This window comes from Anser brachyrhynchus, assembly GCF_964034855.1.
Source record: "Anser brachyrhynchus genome assembly, chromosome: 6".
Taxonomy (NCBI): Eukaryota; Metazoa; Chordata; class Aves; order Anseriformes; family Anatidae; genus Anser; species Anser brachyrhynchus.
Window position 1 is genome coordinate 36,921,442 of NC_137700.1, and position 24,671 is coordinate 36,946,112.

The 24,671-nt window shown below is 34.5% G+C and overlaps 1 protein-coding gene across 24 annotated transcripts in view; it reads left to right on the top strand.

Moving 5' to 3' along the window:
• The window catches only part of ATRNL1 (attractin like 1), a 519,237-nt gene that overhangs the window by 144,982 nt on the left and 349,584 nt on the right, over window positions 1-24,671 (top strand). For 23 of the 24 annotated variants that reach the window (XM_080597609.1, XM_080597608.1, XM_080597595.1 and 20 more), the window contains 4 exons: window positions 3,815-4,028; window positions 6,537-6,725; window positions 11,192-11,410; window positions 16,871-17,008. In XM_080597609.1, coding sequence (XP_080453735.1) covers window positions 3,815-4,028; window positions 6,537-6,725; window positions 11,192-11,410; window positions 16,871-17,008 — 760 coding nt within the window. Of the gene's footprint in view, window positions 1-3,814; window positions 4,029-6,536; window positions 6,726-11,191; window positions 11,411-16,870; window positions 17,009-24,671 lie in introns of those variants that run through there. The other variant, XM_080597600.1, reaches the window with a different exon arrangement.

A 24,671-nucleotide genomic window follows, 5' to 3' on the forward strand; every position in this document is an offset into this window, starting at 1 on the left:
TTCTGCTAGGAGGCAAGAGCTGAAATGGGTCTTGCTGAGCTCAGACAGTGGAGGTCTCCAGATGATGTTGTGACATTCTTACCAGTGCAACACACCGTGACCACACATTTGGTATTTAAGGGAAATTCTAAAGGGAAATGATATGCTTTTGGAGCTTCCATTCACTTCTGTCCACAGTGGATTGGCAACTGTGACGTGCATTAGATTTTGTAATTGAAAAGTGAGATAGACACAGTCAAGTCGTTTAGAAAAAGGTGAGGTATTTTCCACTCACCCATTGTCTGCATCTGTAGTAAGAAGCTGGGCAGAAGGATTACCCCAGGGGCGTTTTTGTGGCGGGACAAAAATGTCTTGAATAAGAACCATTTCCTAAAGTAGGTCACGTCATAGTTGATTGAAGAGGTCTTGCATGTGTATGTGTTCACGTGTGTACATGTTGACATATGTGTTGGAGCTTTTCCTGCTTCTTCAAATAGAAAAGAAATGAATTCTGCTCAGTTGCAGGCTCCGCTTCAATTCTGAATCAAAGCAGCTTACCAAGTCACAAATACAGCAAGCAGTGGGTTTCCTGGTTGTGTTTTCTGGACGTCTTGAAAGTATACATGCTTCAAGGCCTTGAGGAAGAAAGAATGTCTTCAGAACTCTGAGGAGTAATTTTCTTCCCACTTACATGTGGAGTGAAGCTCATCTGATTTTTCCACTGAAGAAGCTAGTATTCTTTAGGAGGAAAATCAAGACACATTTGGAATTGATTTCATGTCAGCAACTCATTTTCTGAAGTGAAGAATGGATTTGTACTGGTGGCTTTTTTTTTTTTCCCCCTAACAACCTGGTTTTATAACAGTATATTTTGAGAGGCTTGGAAAGTATAACCTTGTATCAGCAAGCTGTATCACAGTGAACATTTAGTCTGATTTCCCTCCCTTCTGTTCCTCTTAGAAGATCTTTGGCAAGATATTCAAAGTAAAGGATTTGGTTCCCTACATCCATTTTTCATTACTTGAAATAATCGCAGAGTTCAAGTTAAGGATGTGTAATTCTTATTATTTCTTAAGTCTGGAAGAAGAAACTGAATTGGCATTTGCATTCTGTACCTTTTGAAGTCCCCCAGTTGTTTCAAGTACTTCAGGAACTCTGAACTAGTGTGACTGAACCTTTCATCCCTTTGACAGATAAGGACTAGATATATGCTTTCTTTAAGGAGAAATTAGTCTGTCACAGCACATTGATGATGGCTGCAGGTGACACATGGAAATTCCTGAATTTTCTATTCACTTTTTGCTTTTCCCTGTTGGCTTTTGTGCAGCACAGCAGCAGTCATTTTTTGCCGATAAGCCTTGGTGTTATCAGTATGTAAACTCTGCTATCACCAGCAGTCTTCAACTGTAGTCTACCACATCACAGAATTAATGTCACATAATGCAATATTTCCTTTAAGCATGTCCTTGGAGCATTTTGGTGGCCTACTTCTCAGCTATTTACCATATTTTAATCAGACATTAAAGAATGCTTTGGATAATCTGTTTTTTGGCATCCTAACTATATGCCCAAAGCCACATAGTGAGCCTGCAAGGTTCAACGGTGTATGTTTGATACCATCTTAATCAGTGATCAGGTCTGTATTTAGATGTGTTATACGAGCAAAGAGCCAAAGATGGTACATATGGAATTTGAGATACCTGACACAATGGCTGTATGTTGTCCAGATACTGCTGGTGTTAAGAATGATGATGACAGCTGTACGATGACAAGCTGATCATTACTTTTATTTGAAGTATTTCATTTCAGGGGTGCTGCTTTTATCTTCTAAGGCTGTTCTGGCTTTCCTGATCCTCCCTGTGACTTGGTCGTCATTTAAGGGTTTCTGAGACACTTCTACTCAAATAGAAAAATTTCCCTCCAAATGTCACTGCTGCCCTGTCAGTTTTCATTCTTGGCTTGACATGCTTTTCACCATAACTGGACTATGATTTCTGTTTCCTTTATACTGGTGCTGGGGCCAAATTATTTGGCAGTGCAATCAAAATTGTCAGCAATATGTTGAACATTCTCTTGGCTAGAATTTCTCAGCCCCAAAGTGGGCATTCAGGGTTGTTTCAGGGCTATTTGACAGCAGTATATCCTGCCTACTGAGTAAGCCCTTGACATATTCTGTATAAGCCTGGGTGCATTCTACAGTGGGATGTCTAGAGACATGCATAGATATTTAAGGTTTTCTAGTGCATGTGGACCATGTACATCTACAGCAATGTAGGCAATAACAAATAAAACAGATGTCTCTTCTGTCACTTTCTGGATGCCCAAATACTACTTTCACTGCCTGCATCGTGTTCTTTCTAGTACCTAGAACCTAGGAGCTCTCTCAGACACCTTAAAAGTTGGTCACCTGGGGTAGCAATGAAGTTGTGAAGCCAATAGAGAAGTGAGACATGAGAGCAGGAGGTGGAACTTTTTCTGGATGTTCTTAATGCTCTTTGAGAGTCTCCAAGAGTGCATCACTCCTTATGGATTAGAACATTTCTTAGTCATTTATTTAAGTCTGTTCTTGCATGTGTAAGTCTGTTGGATGCTGCAGTGGTTTGTTTGATCATGCTCCCAACCAATATGACAGAAGAGGGAGAGGACAGTATGTATTTTTAGGAAGGTGAGGAATACTGATCATATTCCTACTGACATTTTTTTTTTTGAAAGTAATTACAGTGGTATTTCTGAAGAAACAATAATGACCCTTCGTGTTTTCAGTTGCTGCTAATGAGGCAGAGGAAAGAGGTGAAGAATGCTCTGATCGGGTATAAATTTAAGAGCCCTGAAAGATTAAAATTGAGAGGCCAAAGAAGGATGTGAGATCAAGGCTGAAGGATCTGAGAGATGATGGCAGTGACTCCTGATTCACTTGTGAAATGACACACAGATCTTGAACCAAGGCAGGTTACATTTAGGTATATTGTGGTGTTTTGCCTACTTTGGCCTGTAAATTAAATGAGCTGGAATGTAATTCACAACACATCTTCTTTGGTGCTGACAACATCTGTCCTTTGTCTGGCATAGATGCTTGTGTTGTTTGTCTCTGTGGTATTCAGGTGGTATTCACTTACCACCACATACCTGTCACAGCCCTGGTCTCTCTATAACTCTCTTCCCTACGGTTAAACTGGGGTTAATGAATGCTGCCTATGAACAGAGATTACGTGAAGAAAAGTGTGCCTTCAGTATCCTGAGATTTTTCAGGGATCGGAGCGAGAGATATATGTAGATTTATCCTGGAGCAGATAAAAGCCTTTGCTCCTCAAAATCTGTTTTTCTGTAGGTAATTGAATAAATCATATGAAATGATAAAAGTGAGTAGAATTAGCGTGATCTGATGTTACTGATCCATCATAATTATTTTTTGAGAATTGATGCTTATTGTAGCATTGTAGTAATTACAATGTTATTGTAGTAATGTTGTTGGTAGCAGAGAAATCAATACTAAAGGTATATTGTGTATTTACTGGCATTGAAACTGTGGATGTACCACTTTCATCTGACTCTGAACTGCTGGTGGATGCTGACCAGTATCAGCAGCACAGACTTTAAAGAATAGAATATTTATATTTATTATTTTTTTCCCGTGAACTTTGATTTCTGTGAAGTGCTCCTAACTTCTGTGTGTTTTATTATCCATATTGGCCTAGCAATTAGTAATCAGTATAGTAGCCACTGGAAAAGAATACAGTTTCATTATGAGCATTCAACCAGGTTTCTAACTCTTTATCAAACAGTATTAATCAGTGTTTAACTAATTATCTCACATTTGTTTCATTCTGCTTCATAGAAAATTTCACCTTGGGTAGGCTTACGCAAGATCAACATCTCCTACTGGGGATGGGATGACATGTCTCCTTTTACAAATACAACTCTGCAATGGCTTCCTGGAGAGCCAAATGACTCTGGCTTCTGTGCATATCTAGAAAGAGCAGAGGTGGCAGGTCTGAAAGCGAATCCATGCACTGCAATGGCAGATGGTCTTGTCTGTGAAAAACCTGTCGGTAAGCAATCTCTTGTACTCAGTTACCGTTACTGTCATGATTAGCAAGCTGTCTGGATTTTCACTTGGCTAAAAGGGATTATTGGGCAATTTGGATTTAAGTAATTACAAAACAAGATTTTAGTTTATATTTTTTAAAAAATGTGCACCTCTAAATAATGATTAATATTCCTAATTTGCAAATATTTATTTGCAGATTAGCTTACATGGCTTGACACCTGCATGACACCAAAAGTCTTATAAGGTGGCATTAAATCAGTAGTAGTTAGTGACAACAGTAACTGTAGCGTGAAGAGTCTGGGGTGATGTTCAACAAAGCTGATGCTGCTAAAACAACTTTTCTTTCTGAATCTCCCTGAACATCATTAAACATTTCAATGATCTAAAAGACTGAAAAAAAAAAAAAAAACAAACACAAAATGCTAGGTTCCATCTTTTAGGTTTCTTTGTTTCTAAAGGATACAGCGGCAGCTACTCACTTGTCAGTTCTTGATACTTTGAGAAACTGGAAAAGGGGATGACTGATGTCCGTCAGTAAGATGGCCCGCTAGTGTCTACCCAAAGTGCTTGGAAAGCTGGGAAGCTTTCTCAGCACGTTCCCCTTCTTCGGATCCCCCAGTGTAGAAATAGGTAACCAACAAAGGCAACTAGAGTTGCAGTCACTCAAGGACATGAGCAGTCCTGCAGAGGAGCCTAAATATTCTATTTGGTTAGAAGCTGGATTCTGGCACTTTCAATATCTATTGCATATTGCATATGTGCTTGCTATGGGTACTTTTAGGTTCTATAGCTTTTAGGATGCTAAAGTGTGCTGCTAGAGTTATAGGAGTTGCTTACTGTCCAGATAGCAACACAAATTGCATCCAACCTTTTTTTTTTTAAAGATAGATATTGATATTTTTTAACCTTGCTTTCTCAGGGTTTCTTAAAATATATTCTTCTCATATCTGCTATTCTTCATTTGCTAACAAGAAGTATGACTCCTATCTAATCAACCCATGCTGTTAGACCCTGAACAACCATGTTATACTTCAAATTAACATTTTCGTGCTCTAATTGTCCCATGTTTCTCTTCATAGCTATGTGGTTAAGCACATGAAGCACTTTATGTTTCCTATTAACATTTGTTTTTTTTCATTGTCTGGAAAATAGCTCCATTGTATGTTGATAACACAATCTATCAATCTGATATTTTAGCTGTGAAATAGTCAGAGTTCTTATGCTTTACTTGCATAACCAAAGAGTGATCTTAACAATCTTTTATTTTCTTACGAATAACTCCAAATAGTAATGTAATTGCAAAGTAAACATGTTGTTAATGCCACCTCTATTTCCTATTAATTAATTTTTTTTTCACAGTGTTAGTTTTGAGTTAATGATTATTTACCAGATGTTTCTCAGGATAATAAAAGATTCATAATTCAAGAGACCTCAAAATATAAAAGATACACTAGGTGGAACACAAGTGATGTTTTTAAGATGCGGTGTTTTCCAGTTACATGAACATTATGTGCATCTGTGAATGGTATCTGTTTTTTTTTAATTATTGTTTTTGTTCTTGAGGTATTTCAGAGACAGTAGAAGTCTAAGTACTTCAACCTTATGAGAATACTTTTGTAGTTTGGCTGATTTTTGATAGATTTTTTCTTGTCCATTTTAAATTATTATTTTATTTATAATTAAGAACAAATCACAGCTTGAATGCATGCATAAGTAGGCCAAAACCAGGTTTAGTGATTGGGAGTGCTAAAAAAAAAGACGGTGAATGAGTTGAGAACTCACCTTGAAATCAAAGAAAATGAGCAGAGTATGCAAATTCTTTTGGTTTCAACTGCTTGAGTTAACATACACTACTAACCTAGTGAAAATGTGGTCTCCGCCTAAAAAAAACAAAAACAACAAAAAACAAACAACAACAACAACAAAAAACCACCACCACCAAAAAAAAAAAAAAACAACAAAAGATGTGCATTGAATAATGTTCCTTTTGTTTCTTTCTCTTTGCATTCTAGTGACTTTCATATGTACACTATAGTGCAAAATTTTAGGAGACAAATAAGTCATAAGTAAGTAGTACTAACAAGAACAATAGACCCAGAAATCTATAGATTACTGTAATTGTTATAAAAGTTTGATATGTATTTTACATCATATATGTGCAAGTAACTAAACTGACCTTAGCAGGCAATAAAAATTAAATTTATGATCTTGGTATATAGATAAGATTGCTGTGATCCTTTTAAAATGAATTATTTTAGAGCCAGTGTATGATTTATACTGAGGATTACTTAATTTCTATAAATGTTTATTGTATTTAAATAATTCACCACAAGTTTGGACCAAACTTTTTATGGCTATTTAAAAATCAAAGTCATCTTTCATTTGAAAAAGGATATTTCTAATGAAACATAATAATAACAATAAAACCACAAACAAAACAAAAAAACACCAAACACAAATTGAATTTATGTTCAAAATTACATTTTTTTTTTTTGTGATTGTCTTTCAGTTAGTCCCAACCAGAATGCAAGACCATGCAAAAAGCCATGCTCCCTGAGAACAACATGTTCCAACTGTACGAGTAATGGTATGGAATGTATGTGGTGCAGCAGTACTAAACGATGCGTTGATTCAAACGCCTATATAATCTCCTTCCCCTATGGACAATGTCTAGAATGGCAAACTGCCACATGCTCCCGTAAGTACCTTACTGAACATTTGACCTATTAAATATAATGATTTAATTTTTGTCCACTCAGAAGAACACCTATATGATTTAGCACATTCACTAAAGATTAAAAACAATTTCAGATGAATAGAGCTACTAATATCAGCTGTCAGCACTGTGCAAGTATTTTTCTAGATACAGGTGAAATATTGGTGATTATTTTATGATGAAAGGTATTTAGTCCTATATTATAGGGACTATAGGTATATGGTCTGTGACATATTTAAATGAGACAGTTAACAAGTGTTTATTATTTTTAGATAAAAATACTGTGATTTGTTTCTATGACTAGCTTTGGTGTATGAAATGATGGCCATGAGTTAGAACGAAATACTGGTAAAATTGGAGACATAATGTGTAGACCTTAGATATTACATCTAGGGAGATGAACTGAGTTTAGTGTTTTTAAGATTCTGCTGTACGTTTTGTTAGCAGAGTCAATGAAGTCAATTTTCCTACAATGCAAAGATAAAACAATGTAATAACGATAGTAATAGTCTTGAGAATACTGTAACACATAGGTAAAACAAATGGTCTAGGTCCTCTGTAAATTCTTCTAATTTGCAATTAGTTTATAAACTCTTGCAAACTGTTTGCCCTTTCCATGGAAGTAGAAAGAATAGTAGGCTATTCAGCAGATAAAACGAGGCGCAGAAAACTTTTGTCGCATGTGATCAGACTGGGTCAGATTGTATTAATGTACAAGATTGAGATGTGCTCATTTCATCCTTTGGAAATAAAAGACAAATGTTTCCTTTCTTTGTTATGCAGCAAATGTATTCCCCAAATGTCCCTTTTGGAAACACATTTCATCAGAAATCTATCCAATGCCTCTAGGAGAAAAAGAAACCTATTCAACATGCCTTTCGGTGTACTATTCAGCTAATGCAATTTTTTTCTGAAGTCTGAACTGGCTGGACCTTGTTAAATTCAGCTCCATGCAGTTCCAGCATGTATCAGTGCCATAATTCACAGATACTTGAGCAAGCTACCTGATGCTTTAGATTCTCGTCTCAGTCATGGTCTATTTAGAAAAATTCCTCAGACATCATCCTACAGAAGACCAGTTCTTACAATTTTCACAAATTGCCATCCTTAAAGACTTGGTTAAAATATTTTCCACCTGTAAAGGACTCTAATCCAGTGGGACTTCAACTTAAGATATAGGATTCCTGAAGCTGACCATCAAAGTCTCATTATTGCTCTTTTTTGAGAGTCTTACTAGTGGTTTCTGACATCCTTTCTCTTTCCATGAGAGTCTTTTGATATCATAGTCTCTGGAACATTTTATATTTGGTTATATTGTGGCAGAGTTGATGATGCTGGACAAGAAGAAGCAACGTGCTTCAGGGTCATAATTTGATTATGATTTCATCTAATATATTATGGATACAAAGACAAAAGGTCTTTTATTTCGCCTAAGTCCAAGAGGCGAAATTAAGTAAAATAAGGTCCTGCCATGTCTGTAATCCGTGGATCCATGTCTGGGATCCATTGATACATTCTACTCTTAGGATAGATGATTGGTTTAAAAGGAAAATAAAACAGGGAATTTTTTCTTTCATTTGAAATCATCCAAGGATAGTGAAACCTGCAGAGCCTGTATTTCTAACTTAACTGAGACTCCTCTTTCATTCGCAGTAATCATAAAATATAGCCAGTACAATGTTGACCTGTTCTGGTAAAATTTCATGCTAAAATGTAAAATGTAAAATTCAGATATTAATCCAGCTTCTAGTGTCCCGGTTCAGCGTGGACAAGAAATAGGGTTTTGTCCTCTAAAGCTAGTCATCAGCAATTGTTTGATTGAAAAATAAATAACAGAAACTTATTCTCTTGTCCCATGTATATTTGAAATAATAATACCGTAATTATATAAAGGTTTCACTCTTTAAACAGTCCACTAAGCTTTTTTCCTGTCCTAAAAGGACTTAATTTTACAACTTAAAAAATTGATAGTGAGTTGTGGCAGAAGATAAGATGATTGAAAATTTGGAGTTAAAATTGACAGAATGCCATGTGAGTGATGCTTAGCTTTTTAAAATGGCATATATTACATCAGTGTGAACTTGTAATTCTGTTTCTGTGCTTGTGTGGTATTTGTACATCAGGCAGATTCTCTTTGTTTGGGGAATACAAAAAAAAAATGTTTTTAATTTAATTGTTGTTTTTTGTCAAGTCTGTAAGATTTTATATTAAATAAGCCAAATGGGATTTGTTGTATGCCGGCTCATCTTTATGAAAGGGAGTTTTGTATCAGAGTATGTTTTCTACTCCACAAATTAAAGAAAAACAAGATTCAGTGTCAATAGGCTGTCCCCCCCCCCCCCCCCCCCCCCCCCCGAATTTAAAGCTTTGAAGAGTTTGCATTAAACAAGAAAATGACTGTACAAATGAAACATGATTCAGACACTGTTTCAATCTAGATCATGTGAAAATTAGGTAGCTTTATCCTTAATGCTGCTGAGGTAATGAAGGCGGTTCCCTTGTCAAGGGGCAGTGTTTCTACTTGAAGAATGGAATTCAACTATATATGTATGCAGACACAGAAAGTGCTTCTGTTCATTGTCTTTTCTTTTGTAAGATTTTATTCTTCTCTTCTGTTCGTGATTGTTTTCACGTTCAGATTGCACCTTTCTTTGAACCAACCCTTGAACAGTTTTTTAAAAAAAAATGTTAAGTCTGGTGCTTGTTCTTATAGTTCTATCATTATTTGGAGTAAAAGTTACTTGATAATTTTTACAATTTAAATTCTAAACTGGAGCTATGCAATCGTGTATGTACTAGCAGAACCCCATCATTTCAACATCAGTCATTTTGGAAATCCTGAAAATCCATTTAATTTGATTTAAAATCAGCTGATAAGAGATTACTCACCAGATTTATTTCTTATAAGAAGTAATTATTTTGTGGACTCAAGGTCGTATTAAGAGATTATTTTGACAGTTTTACTTTTTCCTGGTGATGAGAGCTAGCCTTCTGTAGACCTCAGCTTACTTATTTGTTAGTCCTGAATTTCTTTCCTTTTTATTTATTTTTTTTTCAGAGAAATTCACCTGAAACTTTCCCACTCTTATTTTTCTTAAGTATATTTCTTATACTTTCTCCTATGGATTTTCAAAGTTTCTATGGATTCTGTGGCAATTGTCATTGCATATGGTATTTTTTTCATTGTTAAGAGTTTTTAGTTTGAAGAATTTTAAAAAGTTAAAATGCCTCCACAGCATTATTAGGAAGGATCATCAGGAGGACAAGTGAAATCTGTTTTAAAAAGTAAAAATGTCTCCAAGACCCGAACTAGCTTTACCCTTTTCCTAACAGTAGCATAAGAATTGAGTTTTTAATGGGAAGAAAACAATTACAAATAATTGAGTCGTCATGCTTTACCTAGTTCATTACATCAGATATTTTAAAGGTTTAACTTATGACAGTGTAGCATCCATTTGAGTGTCCAACGACAACAACAAAAACACTTTAAAATACTTTATATATAATCTTAGATTATTTCTGGATCTTGCTGAAGTTTTTTTAAACATGAGTGTAGTATAAAAAGCTTAACCTTTTTAACTCTAACAACGCTCTTGAAGATACTACATTGGTAATTTGTTATTAATAAGAAATGCCAGTAACTTCAAAATATGAATTTTATTTGGTTCTAAACAGATTTGCTCAAATATGAGGATGACCATTTTTATGAGAAATGTAATTATTTTATTAAAAGGTACAGTATAAAATAATTAGAGATTTGATTTTAGTATGCAAAAACAAACAACTGATTTACTGTAAAAGACAAGATTCTTAATACCATTATGTTTGAACTATATCTTGAATTATGATTTGTAATTTCAATCCTTTTTTAAAACATTTACTGTGCAAGCTTATGTCAAAAGTTCAAGATGATAAGACCAAGTCATGTTTGTAGATGAATAAACAGATATCATCCTAAAACTTAGTGCCCAAATTTTGGTTTGAATTTGAATTACCACATTTTTTCTCTTTTTTGCATTGTTGACCTTTTCTTGAATTTTGGAGTGTTCCTGTTGGAAGAACAGTTTACATGAGTAAAATTAGTAATATGCATTCCATAAAATATGTATAAATAATATAAACACAAAATAGATATTTAACATGGGATTTGAAGTTAGATGAAGATGTGTAATATTGCTCTTCTGTTTCATTGTCTTTGTTTACCTGAAATGTTTTTTGGTGGTTCATGGTGTAGTAATCACCTGTAGTGTATTTTGTGATCTTTTAAAGGAAACATGGAGATAGTCTTAGAAATGTTACTAAAACTTTTGAATTTGTAGCACGATATAGTGATGCAAAGTTATTTCTTCTTTCTAATTGTTGTATAAATCTAGCCTTTTTTTTTAAGAGCTAAACATAAAACGAACAAACAAAAAACTTGCATTAATATTGTATTCCATCTAATAAAGCTCAAAACTGCTCTGGACTGAGGACCTGTGGGCAGTGCTTGGAACAGCCTGGCTGTGGATGGTGCAATGATCCCAGTAACACTGGAAAAGGGCAATGTTTGGAAGGATCATCAAGAGGACCGATGAAGCCTGTTAGCATGCATTCTAATGAAATGGCACTCGATGCTAGTCTTTGCCCAAAAGAGAAAAACTATGAGTGGTCTTTTATCCAGTGTCCAGGTAAAGTCTGCTGATATGTTTTATCTTCCATTTTTAAAATTATTTTTTGGTTGTAGCATTCCTGAGCTTATGATATGAAATAAAAGTTTCTCTGTTTAGACACATCAAAGTAATGTCTTAATTTTGAGGAATACAGATAATATTTGCATGGGATAGATGTTTTTCCAAAATATTTCCTAAAGTTTCTTTTCTGTCTCTATCTAGTGAACACAAATGTGCTCAGTTTTGTGCACATTCGTGTGTGAAATTTAATACAAATAGTTTAATCAAAATTGCCATTTATTTGTAAATAAGTTCTCACCCATTTTGTCCTTACACATTTTGAAATCCAGCTATATTTCCTTCAGTTTTTTGTTCTTCTATCTTTTGTATCCATCAAAGGGTGCAGTTGCAGAGAAATTACCTATAGGCAACTGCTGATGGCCAGGAGCAGGAGCTTCCTGCATCCCAGCTGCTCACACCAAGGCTCATATGGCTGTGAGAGAGCATTGCGGGGCTGCCAAGTGTCTGAGCTGTGCTTCCAGATTAGTTTACTCCTTAGACGTAAATAGTATGTTAAGACTACAAAAGCAGACATACGTTATAACATTTTAATTTTTGAGCTGATTGGAAAAGTAAGCAAGACATCAGGTGCTTTAAGATGGTGGAAGCTGTGCCTCCTGTATGGAAACATCCAGATCCTGAAGGCAGGGTAGCTGCATCAGTGCAGAAGTGGGAGCAAATGTCCAGCACACTGTGGAGTTGGACAGACCTCCAGTGGTAATTTACAATAAATATTACAGTTTTAAAGACATCTTGATTTATTTTTATTTTAATTTTGTGTTTTTATTTTTAGAATAAATCATGTAATTTTGCTGAAGTGTTATTTTTCCAGCAAGCATTCCTACTGCTGGTAAATATGGAAGCTGGAGCTTTTTTAGGATCAAAACTTTTTATGGGTACATGCAGCTGTGTTTGCTCCTCTGGGTACTTTATCTTTTTCATTAGAATGTTCTGTACACATGTATGTGCATGTGTGTATAGTTTTAAATATGTGTGTGTATTTGTATATTATTTAGGAAGTAGAATCTTTAGGTTTTGTTTTTGTAACCTGTTTGTTTGAAATAGTGGAGGGTAGAAATTTTTAAAGTTTTAAAATGACATGAAGTCTAAAGCCAAGGTAGCACTGTTGAGGTCTAAATTAAAACAAACAAGAAAACTAAACCATCTAATATTGTTACTGGAATAAAGAAGCCTGTAGTAAATTTCTGGAAACAATAGAATGATATTATGTTGTCTGGAAACTGAAGTAATTTGTCTTGGTTACAATATAGGTATGTCAATAGTAAGTGTATTGTTTGGCTTTCACTGAAATGCATACTGTTTACCACTAGTGAAATGGTAATGGATATAAATATCGCATGTCTAAAATGTTTGAGTTAGAAGACTTAATCACTTTGTTTAACATTTATTCTTCATGGATAAAATTCTCTATTCAAAATTCTCTATTCATATTCATAGCCAAGGATGCATAGAAGTTCCACTTCAGTATAAAAAACAAAAGTAACGCAACAACAAAACACACACACTAAAACACACACAAAAAAACCCAACTATTACTTGTATGAGTTTGTAAGAGGCAAATCTTTCCAAAGGCATAGAATTAAAATTTCCAGCTGATGTGAAATTTCATTTTGATATAGGCTGTAGGTTTTGTTCCTAAGCGTTTGTTTCCATTTTTTTACAACATTAACTGTAATAGATCATACTAACATAATTTATTCTTCTTAGCCCAGCAATCTGGAAACATTCAGTTGATGTACCTGAAATATAATAGAATCGATACTAAATCTGTATAAAATTACTGAACATTTTGTAGTTTGGAAAATAAAAATAAATAGGTTATAACATTTGCTTTGAAAATAATTCTGCTACATTGATGAGCAATTGGCTAAACCATTCATGTTTTTATATAAATGATGTATATACATGTTTATATATAAATAATATATATTTATATGTGAGGGGAAAGTAAGGACATATATAAATGTCCTATATAAATAGTTAATCTCCATGCTCTTCATAGTGCCTCAGGGCAACTGTATTTGTGTTTAAAACTGGTATTCAGAAGTGTTTGTTTTTTTTTTAACTGGTCATTTTGAAATCAATAGTCCTCAAAGCAGCTGTCATAGCATTTCTTTTGATATGATTACCTTTTTTTTTAGAAAAGTAAAGGAAAATGAATAGCATTGGGACTTCTTTCATGAGAATAGAAGCTTAAGAACGATGTGAGCTTGTCCAAGTTTGTCTTTAATGACTAAGGTTCTCCTCTGAAAAGCAGTCTCAGTATTGTAAACTGGTTCTTGTTAGTTTGCTAGTTGAAGTATCTTTACACCAGTTCCAGATTGTGATGCAGAGATTTTTTTTTTAAATGTATTTTCCTATTAGTAAGTATTTTTAAACTATAATTATCAATGGTTGTCAGCATCACCAACCATTTCAACACAGAGATCATAAACAAATTGGACATGAAATTGCTTATCTTAAGGGAACCGCACTGAAGATTCAGCTAAGTCACATCTGTATGCATGAAAAAATTTACCCTCTTGCTGTCATTGATGTATGTTAAAATCACCTAAGTGAAAAATGTGTGTTTAAAATTTAACCCTGTAGTTTTATTTAAACAGTCATTTTACAGCATCTCATTTTATTATTTTACGTTTTCAATACTGTGCCCTCAGTGTGATTGCCATCTTGTCTGCATCGCAGAAAGTTGTCAAGTTGTGCAATTCATCTGACTTTTCGCTTTCCTTGATAATAAGATACAGGAAAGACAGCAGAAATATAGTGTTGTTTTAAAATGGTGTATCATGTAAATTATAAATTGCATTGGTCCTGGTATATATAATGTATGCTGTATACATTTTCAGTTTCATTTAAAATCTACTTCATTTTCTTGTGCCTTAACAAAATGTATGGCTTTCCTGCTCATATGTGATAGCTCTTAATATTATGACTTGCAGTAAAATAGAATTCACAATCAAAAATGTGATTAATACTTTTATTTATCCTTTAACACAAAAATGAAGACATACAAGGATAATCATTAGAAAGAATAGAAATAAAATAGAAAAAATAGAATTACAAATCAATGTCTCACTACTTAAAGAACATCAGAACTGAACGTTATCCTGACGCTACGATACTTTCTTAATTAGGCAATCTTCCTTTACTCTAATTACACTGATTTTATGCAGAATAAATAAATAAAGAATATCTGTTCACTAGGTAAAATAGGGATTTTGCAGTCAACTTTCACTTCTATGTGCAGCCCTGCTGGTCATCTTCAGGACCTGTTGCGTATAAGTGAGTTGTTCCACTTACTGCAGAATTTAGGTAGTGTGTAATGATATGATGCACTGGATTTTCTTTCTGATCGCATCACTCACTTTTGATGTGATAATAGGTAAATGGTTGCTCCAGACATCTGATAGACTCTGTCATTATGCATATATCATTTGAAGGCAATAGATCACTTTGTGCAAAAGAGGGAAAAACAAGCAAACAAAAAAACCTGGTGTTCATCCTCACGTGAAAAAGTATGCTAATATCCCATTTTTAAAATTTATGTTCTTAAATATATTGCAGAAGGTTCAAGTCAACAAGTTCATAGTTTAAAGGGTTCAAGTCAAAGTTACTCTAAGCCTGCTGCAGTTGCACCAGTAATGGGATCCTCTTATCTAAATGATATTACTTTCATCAAGTTCAGATTCCACAAAATAGTATAGATTTGATTTGGAAAACAAACCAACCAACCAAAATGAACAAACAAAAAACAAACAAAAATCCCCCCCAAACCAAGCACAAAACAACAGTAATGACAAACAAATGTTCTATTTATTTTATTTTAAATTGTGATCAAAGTCACGTAATGTACATGACATACAAACAGAACTCATGCAAAATGGAGCTGTTCATGGCATTTTCTTATAGCTTTTTTTGAGAAAGGCAGTAAGGGTGTATAAACTGTGCCTAGAGGAAAACACCAGAAAATTGTCTAAAAAGCAAGCATTCTTAGGAACAAGAAAGAACAAGAAAAATTGTAATTTTTAAAGAGACTTAGCCAAAAGAATAAAAAAAAAGCAAACAACAACAACAAAACAAACACCCACCCCCTCAAAAGCAGCAAAACCTAACTTATTTTCCAGTAGACCAGAAATGTTGGATTTTAGACTACACGGTCTTATAGCCATAGATACATAAGAAGAGATTATAAACTTAGTTTTAACAGTTTCTGAGCCAAGCCTGACAGGGAATGTAAATATATTAAGTTGCTAAATTCTAAACCAACTCCAAAAACTTAAGTCATGCAGTGAGAACCACTTTTATTTCTAGCCAAGGCGCCAGTCGTTGTGACTTTCAGATTAAAAATCCAAATTACAAAAAAGAGTCAACAGAATGATCATACTGAGATACCTGCCCCCTGTGGAGTCTTACACACCCTTCACCAGTAGGGATTGACAGGTTTGACATAATCTGACACTTGACAAACTGCTGTAATTGACAGATTGCTAATCTGCTGAGCACTGTGAGCTCTGAGGTCCTGCAATATAGAGAGATTGTCTTGGAAAAACTCCTGGTCCTTCAGCCAAGGCCTGGCAGCGGGATCAATGGTTCTGACAGAGGTCACATCGGGGTTTGCTGCAGTAGTGATCGGTGTGATCAGTGCTTTCTGAGAGTTTGTGGACCACTGGAGCAAGAGAGATGTGATGTTACAAGATCAGTGATTTCCAGAAAATCACTTTTGACAGAAAGCTTAATTATGTTTTTAGGGTCAAACATAAACTATGTCAATGGGAGTCCAGTTTCTTCTACTTTCACCAAAGTCAATCTACTGTCTAGACTGTCTAGAGACTGCAAATGTTTGATGTACTTCTGATGTCTTAAAAGCCTCTTATTGTGCCAAAGCTAATGAGGGGATCAGAACTGTTACAAATAGAATGATCCTTGGTTGATTTTTTTTGTCCCCTCTCCTCAGTCGATACGTTCATGTGCAAGTTGTGATTTTCTAATTTTCTTCTTTGCATTAATATTTCAGGTGCTTCACAAAAGATTGTGTGTACATATGGGGGTTTTCATTTGGTCTCAGTTAGTGGCTTACTGCCTCTTAACAGATTTCTTAAGTGGTTAGGCAGCATTTTAAAGGCACGTTGGGTGGATTCAGTCACCCACAATGGACTTTCTCACAACCCTTAAGCTCACACGTCACCACATTATCAACTTCTGCGGTCTTCTGTGAATTTGTCTTGTCACAATGCTGTTTTGAAGACATTCTGTGTTAAACTACAAATATGTATATGCTAGTGATCAGTCAGGTTTAAACTCCTCAGAATTACATTCTTCTGCAATTTTGTAATAATATAAGAATGATTTTATTCCAAAGAGCAATTTAGTAATGATTTTTTAAATGTTATATTCTAGCTTGCCAGTGTAATGGCCACAGCACCTGCATCAACAGTAATGTTTGTGATCAATGTAAAAACTTAACAACAGGAAAACAATGTGAAACATGCATGCCAGGATATTATGGGGATCCCACTAATGGAGGACAATGTACAGGTAAGTTGTTCTGCTGGCAGCAGAAAAAAAAAATATTGAAAAAATGATTTATGTAATGTGGAATTCACTTTTCTTTAAAGGCTAAATGTTGGTTTGATACCAGATATGTTGATCAGATAAATTAATAATTTTAAATCCAGTTTTATATTTTTAAGAGAAACTTTGCATTCAGGGTCATCATTTTGCAGTTGTTGTTCGATTTGCATGCTCTACAAACACGACAGTAATTTAAAGATGCTCTCCTAGTTAGGCAAAAGAGGAACAAGAAACTGTCATGTGGGCAACACCTTAAATTATGGTACTTCAGAGGGGTATCATTTCTTTGCATGTAAACAGCCCTCATAAAAATAGGAATGTATAAGTGAAAATCGTTATCTACAGTAACGCCTGATAGCATTCATTTGAATCAATGTGTGACGTTAGTGGGAAAGTAATGAATTCAAGAGACCAGCAAGTCTTATTCATGCACAGTTTAAACAGCCTGTTATACTGGGGATTGTATGTTACTCTAACCTTTTAAATCTATTTGGTTTTAAAATCACAACATTGGAGGATTCTCCTTGAAGTGAAAGAAAGAAATCCAATAATTGAGATGATTTTTGTATATTGCTGTCGGGCTGCTTTTTTACTTGCATGGTTGATTTTAAAGTTGACAGTAACTCCTTCACTAATAGCTAAATGGGGGTGTGGGAATATTTTTAATATGAAAACCTAATAAGGTAGTTGAGATTTAATCTAGTAGGTAGCTAGACAATTTTCTCCTGTGACTTTTTCTTCTCTGATACTGACGTTTATTTAACTGGACCTTTACTTCTTAAGGAATATATATTCATTTAAAGGGTTCGCTTGTTCCTCAGCACTTTAACATGCAGTAGTCAATGCATGAAGCTGCACATCTGGTAAACTCGAGCACAGTATGTTAAAAGTGTGTTCAAGGGTATGGAAAGATTAATGTCTATCCCTATTGGCAGTTGCACATTTTGCTGGTGCTTTATGAAGCTTTAAATAATTCTTAATAGTTCTCTTATTTCCTGAAGTTGACAAAATGTTCTTTTGCTGTCTATAGTACCTTTATGGTAAAATGACTTATTACTATAGTTTTTATTCTTCAGGGATACATTAGCTATCTAACCAAATAAGCATTCCATCACCTTTACTGAATTATGTGTAGTGCAATAATGGCTAAAATCAATTTATAAGACCAGTAAAATCATAAATTTTACAACTTGTTTTTTCAGCCCTAGGTAAGAGTTCATATTTTTATTGGTAGACAAGATTTTAACAGGAGCTACTTAGACTAAAGAAAGCTTTAAAAATAAAGATGATAATTATTTTGAGTCTTTGGTATTTTGAGTCATTGGTATTATTTATGAGCATTATATTTTGAAGTATAGAGCCCATAAAACTGTTTAAATCTTTAAACCATTTTGATGAATGCTGTCATTATGAACTTAGATGTTCTTCAGTACCATGACTTTTGTCTCTGTGATAGTGGTGCCTAAATTGCAAGCCTGGGTTTTCTGCAGAAAAATATCAATGATCCATAGGGAGCGGTCAAATCAGTTTTACTTGAATTTGAGGATTTTGGAACCAATCGTCTCTTCACACTCTCTTATTCTGCCACTTTTCACTGCTGCTGCCTGCTAAGTTTCTGGTTGGACCTTTCCAACATTTCTTTTCTAAGCCTCATCCTTCCACAAAGAAGGGTTGAGACAGACTTCCTGAGCATGTGGTGCATTTTTCCCTCAGAGCTACTGAGATATTTCTTTGAGGATCCAGATTGAAAACTTTTAAAAGGAATGACAAGATAATGACTATAACTCTTAAAGAACATTGTGATATTATAATATTCTTCATATAATAAGCTGCTACAGTTACAAGGGTGTGACTTGGTTATGAATTGGGGAGCAGTTGAGGCTGAGAGGAGGTTGTACTCCTTGTCTGTAGTTCAAAGATGAAGTGGTGTATGCTGGGAGAAAAACTAAGAAACTTTCACAACATACTTGTTGTATGTGTCAAAATATTTTTCTTCCTGGTGGTCTGACAAAAAATACTTATGTATTCAGTAAATTCTGCTGTTGTACTTACAGGTAAAATTGGCCTTCCCTACTTTGACTATCTAAACTATAGATTTAGAAGGTTTTCAAGAAAAGCTTGCTATTATTTTATAGGGTGGAATAGTCTTTGTTACTCCTTGCATTTCTGATGGTCTTAAAGGAGTGAGGAGGAGATGCATAAGAAATCTTTAAGTCCTTGAAAAACATTTTTCCCCTCAATTATTCCAGTTCTCTCTTAAACCCTTTTTGTTTATATTTCTAGGAAGTCTAGAACATTTTTTTAAAAATTCTCCTCATGTCCCATTTGAGGTACAATTTTGGAAGCATGAATATTAAAATTCAGCAATACAAAATTAATTGTTAAATATTGATGGATTTTGAAAATAAAACATCTCTAAATGTAGATGGGAACAGATGCTGTCTTGCTTTTAGTGATTTGTCTCAGTGATGTATTTTCTTCAGGCTCTGGTTCTGTTGCACATTTCCGAGATATAGAATATAACAGTTTTATATAAATTTTAGAAAAAAATAGAGCAAGATGCGTACTACCAACTGCAGCATAAAGTAACAGGAGACAATGGTATGGGAGATTGCTTGGAACAAATTTGTGTTGTCTTGGCAAAAATTTTTAGCATTATTTTCAAACTTATTAATCATCTACTTAGTTGACAATGTTAAAAAAAAAATACTCTAGCTGCTTATCATCTTGTCATTCTCTTTATGCAAGGTATTTTTCAAATTATTCTTTAAATGTATGAGATGCCAGGAGAGAATTCTTTATAGTAACATATGACACACACTGTGAATATATAATACATTTAATAATAAGATAACTTAAGCTCTTTGCTGTATTGCCATTTTTTCATAAAGTGATAACATCCCAAACAATGTTCAGTTTTCCCATAATTGCACTACTGTTGCTGTTGCTTTTGAATTAGGAGTAAAGCTGTGAGTACCAGCACATTGGGAACATTGTGTTTTAACTCCCACTGCTCTCTCTGATCAGCCTTAAAAATCATGGAGTTTAAAATGTTAAAAAAAAGTTTTGTAAAAGCCCCCTGTCAGATACTCTGTATGAGTGAAGTTTTTAAAGCAAGTCTGTAGCATTGCAGGATTGACTCCTTCTCTTCTGTCATACAGTGTGACATTTTTAACATCAAAGGAAACAGCTTCCACCCGCATTTGATTTGTAATCATTGTTTGAAAAATTTGAACTTAATTATTTCCAGGAAACATTTATTTATATATTTATTTAACCAGATCTTCAGATTATTAGTAAAAGTAAACACGCTTCTGGTGAACGTGCACTGGGTGTGCATCAAGTCAGTAGTATCTGCTGGAGGCAGGTGAGAGGTCTGGGTGCCTTTTGTGTTCCTCCAGTACCTGGAGTGTGAAAGGCAGAAGAAACCTGAGCTTTTCTGCTGTTCTGAAGCATGTATCTGAGAGAGCTCCTTGTATGTTGTCTGCTTCTCTTGCACATTGTGCAAGTCAGTGCTTTCCACGTATATTTATGCTCATGTTTAGCTATGATTATATATATGTGTGTATGCATATAAACCTATGGATACCGCTCCCTGGATTTCTTCCACATAAACTTAGGCATCTATGCGTTAGGCATATCACTTTCATATATCTCAGGAGGTTAAAAAAAAAAAAAAAAGACAAAGGCATCATTAACAGACTAAGATTTTAGACTCAGTTCCTAGCTTTAAGGCACCTGGAGGTAAATGAACTTGACCTAGGCAGTAAAATTGTTGTCTAGATATAATTTCTGCTTACTTTTATTTCTGTTGGTTAAAAGAAGTAAAAATAAATCTTATCCATTACTTGTTGATACCTAAGTTTTATCTTCAGTAACAGAAGGGAAATCCATGGTGTTCAAATCCTGCTGCTCAATGAATATGATTATTCTGCTGAGTAACTGACATCTGAGTTTTATTTGTTTATTTATTTTGAGGGAAGAGTCCAAGGAATGGCAGATATCATGACTTCCCGTGTCTATGAAAGGGAGACATGAGAAAGATGTTAAACTCATGGCACCTAATTGAAAATGATCCCCTTGGTTTTTAGGTTCTACCTAACTGTGAAAGATGGCCAGATTTGCAGATTGCTTTTCCTTTGGCACTGTCTAACAGCAATAGCACCCCGTTCAGCAATAGCAGCCTTTGTAACACTTGCATTGTCTTCATGACAGTCCATGCAAGAACTGCAAATGAAAGGCGCAGGGTCATTTCTGTCCTGAGAATCAGGGGATTCAGAACTATACATCCTTAGTCAGCACAGACTGAACCTTCAGTAGTCAGAGCAGGCTAAACTGTGTGCCCTTTGGGGGATTTAGGGGTCAAACTCAGGAGTGAATTCCACTCCCAAAGCTGCAAGCCTGATGCCTTACAACAAATCTCATTCTGTAATATGCCCTTGAAACTTTCTCAGCCTCTGGTATCCGTCACTGGTATCGCTCCCCACATCTGTTAACAGTGGTTCTCAACAAAACCGTTATATAGACTGGCATTTTGATGAAAATATGTAGGAATTATTATAAACTGAGATAACCAAAGATACACAAACTCAATGAAAGTACATTTTAAAGAAAGAGAATCAATCGATCATTTCATACAATCTCTACAAAATTAGATGCCTGTAGTTGGAATAAAATTATTAAAATAGAGCTAGTTTAACTAGTATGCACATATCCTTTTTTATTTTTATTTGTGTTAACCTTTACTTCTGCTGTGACCACAAAATGGCAACGTCTGGAAGCATGTTTTTTTCATTTAACTTGTAGCTGGTTTTAATAACACAAAAGCTGCTGTTCTTAGCTGTTAATTCAAAGAGCAATGACCTACTGTTTTGCTCATATATCAGGTATTATTTAGAAACAAAAGACAGATGTTTCTAGTTCAAATTAATATAAGAAAATGAATTTCTATACAAAATGACTATATGAAGAAGGTATGAATTTTGAATAGAACATCTCAGTTCTGGCTCTCAAACAATCATCAATGTTTCCTCCCACTGAGCCTGGCAATCACATAAAAGTGCTTATCGTAGTCAGGTAAATTAAAATCAAGCTGGAGTTTTGTTATAGATGGCTTGTAGATTATTGCTAAGGGACCTAAAAAAAACAAACCAAACCAACCAAACAAAAAAAAAAAACACGTCAATTTTTACAGTGGTTTCTCTCTTGTATCTAAATTTTCAAAATGAGGAAGGTGTGATGTGTTCGGCTGCACAAGTCCAGTCAGTATGAGTAGGGGCCTTGTAGTTTGTGATAGAGTTTAAGCTGTCTTCTATCACTGATGTCAACGATGCTTTTCAGCTGGTTGTGATATTGGTAGCAAATTTTAGCAGTAGGTGTTTGAGTTCACGAACATATCTAGAATATAGCACAGGCCCGAGAGGAAAATAAATACCATACAGAAGTAGCATACGATTCGTTGTTATCTTCTCTTCAAAATGTTTGTTCCTGTTCTGTAGTGACTCTGCCTGTGCCACAATGCCTAGAGTTTAGATACTTTTGTCCAGTGTTGTCCATAAAGGTCAGCACCTGCACCGTTGTAAAACTACTGGGGGGCAGGGAAGAAAAATCCATGAGTATGTAGAGTTTGGTCTATTAGTTTTTATTAGAACCGTGGAAGGGATATTCATTGTTTAACTTAATATCAAAAAAGAGACAAGCTTGTGAATTCTACTACTCTTGAAGAAAGCTGTAAAAGTGGTCTTTTATCTTCTACCGTGGAATCCTGTTTTCAAAAAACTTCTGGTCCAAACTCTTACATTCAGGGAACTTGAGTCATATGTAAGACAGGACTAAGAATGAGGACAAAATGCTCTTAACTTTTATGTATAGTAAAAACAAATATAGAAAGCATAAATGAACACAATATCATTGACTAGCCACAAAAACAGCATTTTCCTCTGAATCTTCCTGAAGTAAAATTAGAAGGGAACATATTTTGCTGGGAGATTTTGATGTGTTTGGAACTAGTGGCATGGCAACCTGGAATACAGAATTTTTATACCATTTTTTTTCTTTTCTATTTTACCATTTTAATGTCTAGTGTATAGACAACTACATTTATGGAATTCAATGATGCTTTAAAGATCATGGCTTTTGGCATTAGATGGTTCAAATTGTAGAAGAAACTTTGTATTGGGTAAAATATGCTCTTGAAGTCTTCTTTTCATAGTGACTGGGTCTGTGTAATCAAAAATTAATAACATCTTTGAGTGTAGGCTCTTTGTGGTTATTCATATAAATAACAAATATTCAGTTGATTGGAGGCTTATGATTCAGATGCCTATGTAAATTAAGTCACTTTATATAAAAAATGTACAAATATTGGGAATCAGTGATAAAAGAGTATAGTATGATTTATAATGTAGTGAGCCAGACTGAGTTCAGCCCTGGAATATGGACCAAGTTTTAAAAAAAACCCAGTTCCACTGTTTGTTTTGTACCTTGATTTCTAAGAAGCAGTGGGTCACAAGTTCACAGAAAAAAAAAAAACCTGTGATAAGCTGGAAATTAAAATTATTCAGAAAAAGAAAAGCTCACACATGCTGCTAAATTCCAACAGAAATCATGTTCTTGTTTGTCTGATTTAGGCAAAATAAATGAAGGTTTGGACAAAAAAGAGGGCTGTCAAGAAATACCATTTTACTGTAGTGGTGGTTTTAATTCTATTTTTTTTAGAAGTTTTGAGTGGAGATAACACGATGCCAATTACCTATTTTACACAATATCCTATTATGGAATAAACACAGTATTAACTTAACCGCTGTAATTTGCTTTTAGTAGTAGGTAAAAGGCTTAATACCTATGAAAGATAATAAAAATAGATCATAGCATAATAAAGCATTCAAAAGAAGCTCAATATTTTGCTTTTTGTAGAGAGAGAGTTAGAATAAGTACTTTTTATTTTTTTAAAGGCATTTTCCCCAAAAGGTGATTTGAAAATGTGTTTTGTTCCTGTAGTGAATACTGTTTATTGATCAGTATTATTCAAGACAGTCTGAATGCTGAGTGAATAAGATGCCCGTACTTTGTTTTATCTATGAATTTAAATTGAATTAACTCCAATCAAAAAATATCCCAAATAAGTCCTGCACTACTAAAGCAGAAGAAAATCAGATTGCCGTAACAAAAAGTTAGTTGAGAAATAGAGAAATAAACCCCTTTAACAAATTTATTTTCCAGTTTTCTTTGGCTGTGCAGCAAATGTGCTAGGCAAACTTTTCAAAATGCTGTTAGTCATTGCATATACTTATCATTTTCTTTTTGCTTTGTTGTAGTTTAGAACTGTATTATAAAGTATGATTTCTAGCATAATGGTAAATTAAAAGCAAAATTTCAGCTAAAAATAGGAAGCTTTTTATAGAATACATTTGTATTCTATAACCTACTTATGCTCAAAATAATCCTAGGTTTAAGGGCTTGGAGTTACGCTTCAAGGAAAATGCCTTCTCTCTCTAAACCTTCTATCAAACACTAAAATCCCACTTTTTGTTTGTTTGTTTTTAGCTAATGCACAACTCTTTAAATTTGATTTTTCTTACTAGATCAGGATATGTGTGTTCAATGGAGTGTTGCGGTTTTAGGAACA